We start from the raw sequence: 1,503 nt of genomic DNA, 5'->3' as shown, positions 1-1,503 counted from the left end.
GGTTTCACCTGGTTTCACCCGGTTTCACCCGGTTTCACCTGGTTTCACCTGGTTTCACCCGGTTTCACCCGGTTTCACCCGGTTTCACCTGGTTTCACCTGGTGTCACCTGGTTTCTGCAGAATGAAAATCAAACGTTAAAGGGACGGCAGGTGAAGGACGTGGACTCCGTGTGTGTCATTCTGTGTAGATGGAAAGCTCAGGATTGCTCTGAATGTTTAGTTTTAATGATAATTTTTTGTACTTTATATCTTTTGATACTTTAATAAATGAGATTTTTTAAAGAAGCTGTTTGTTGTGACGTCGTCTTTGTTTCAGCTGCTTCTTAACTCTTTCTGGATTTGAACATGGGGAACAAGAAAGTCCACCCTCCTGTGTCCTGTAGGACTGTATCAATCCCTCAGATGGTTGTGGAGGAGTTCTGGCCCACTCCTCATGGTTCATTGGTTTCTGCTCAGCTCTCTGAGGTTCTGGACTCTGACTGGACTGTTCTGTTGTAGATTAGCTGTTTGTTCTGTTTGGTCCAAGCTTCGGCTGTTTCTGTTTATGTCAGTGTGACATTCCTGAACATATCAGGCTAAAATGAACAAATCTGGGCACAGAAGAATTAAAATCTCATGATGCTCACATCATGAGGGAATGACTCAGCTGCATGTTCTGAATGATATTCATCCATTTAAATGTTTCTAAAACATATATTTTCTTTCCTTGTAGATTTTTCCTTCAAATATTAAGTAAAACTGGTGGAGAAACGGATTTCAACACAACACTGGAGCGAACAATGACGTCATCGGGAGCGAAGTTCAAACCTTCTTGGCCCCGCCCACTCCCCTCCGTTCATCCAATCAGCCTTCAGGGTGAGCTGGCATTAAAACGCCGGAAGTGTTTACATCGCGAGGCTAAGCTAACAAGCTAACCGAGCAGAGTCCAGTTTATTTCAGCGGCGGACCTCCCTCTGAGACCGAACCGGTTCTGTTCGTGAGGTTCTGTAAGGTGAGTCCGAACTGTTTGTTGAAGGAGTTCGGTTCGGTTCGGTTTCTCAGAGATTAGCTTTGATTTCTTCTCTTATCTGTCTGACTCACGGCGCACAGCAGCTCAATGAACCGAAACTTTATATTTACCTAATTAGCCGGGTCCAAGAAACAACAACCACATTCCAGCAGATATACGGAGCCTAATCTGCTGAGTTAAACTAACGTGGCTGCGTGTTTAACTAGCTGCCATTGCTCAGAAATCTGGTTTCAGGGGCTAATTTGTGAAAATTCCTCCAAATTCCTCTTCTGGCTGCGAAGAAGCTTTGGTTTGTCTGAAGCTTCTGATGAGTCCTGCATGAGCTGCCACACCTCCCTGAACTTCAGCATTCAGCCTCCACGAACACAGAACACGTCCTGGAGCGGGCCGAGACGGAACCACAGCACCTGGAGCGGGCCGAGACAGAACCACAGCACCTGGAGCGGGTCGGGACAGAACCACAGCACCTGGAGCGGGCCGAGACAGAACCACA

At 46.6% G+C, this 1,503-nt stretch overlaps 2 protein-coding genes across 3 annotated transcripts in view; both read left to right on the top strand.

Moving 5' to 3' along the window:
• Window positions 1-849: 849 nt before the first annotated feature.
• Window positions 850-1,503, top strand: part of bcap31 (B cell receptor associated protein 31) — an 8,598-nt gene continuing 7,944 nt past the window's right edge. For both annotated transcript variants that reach the window (XM_017404019.3, XM_017404018.3), the window contains exon 1: window positions 850-992. The gene's annotated coding sequence lies outside the window, so the exon portion shown is untranslated. The remainder of the gene's footprint in view (window positions 993-1,503) is intronic.
• LOC108228464 (foot protein 1 variant 1-like) overlaps window positions 1,003-1,503 on the top strand; it is a 2,099-nt gene continuing 1,598 nt past the window's right edge. Inside the window, exon 1 of the mRNA XM_017404020.3 lies at window positions 1,003-1,486. Coding sequence (XP_017259509.1) covers window positions 1,329-1,486 — 158 coding nt within the window. The 5' untranslated portion in view covers window positions 1,003-1,328. The remainder of the gene's footprint in view (window positions 1,487-1,503) is intronic.

This window comes from Kryptolebias marmoratus, unplaced genomic scaffold, assembly GCF_001649575.2.
Source record: "Kryptolebias marmoratus isolate JLee-2015 unplaced genomic scaffold, ASM164957v2 Scaffold73, whole genome shotgun sequence".
In the NCBI taxonomy this organism is placed as follows: domain Eukaryota; kingdom Metazoa; phylum Chordata; class Actinopteri; order Cyprinodontiformes; family Rivulidae; genus Kryptolebias; species Kryptolebias marmoratus.
Note: the sequence above shows the minus strand (reverse complement) of the source record. Positions and strands in the feature narration are given on the sequence as shown.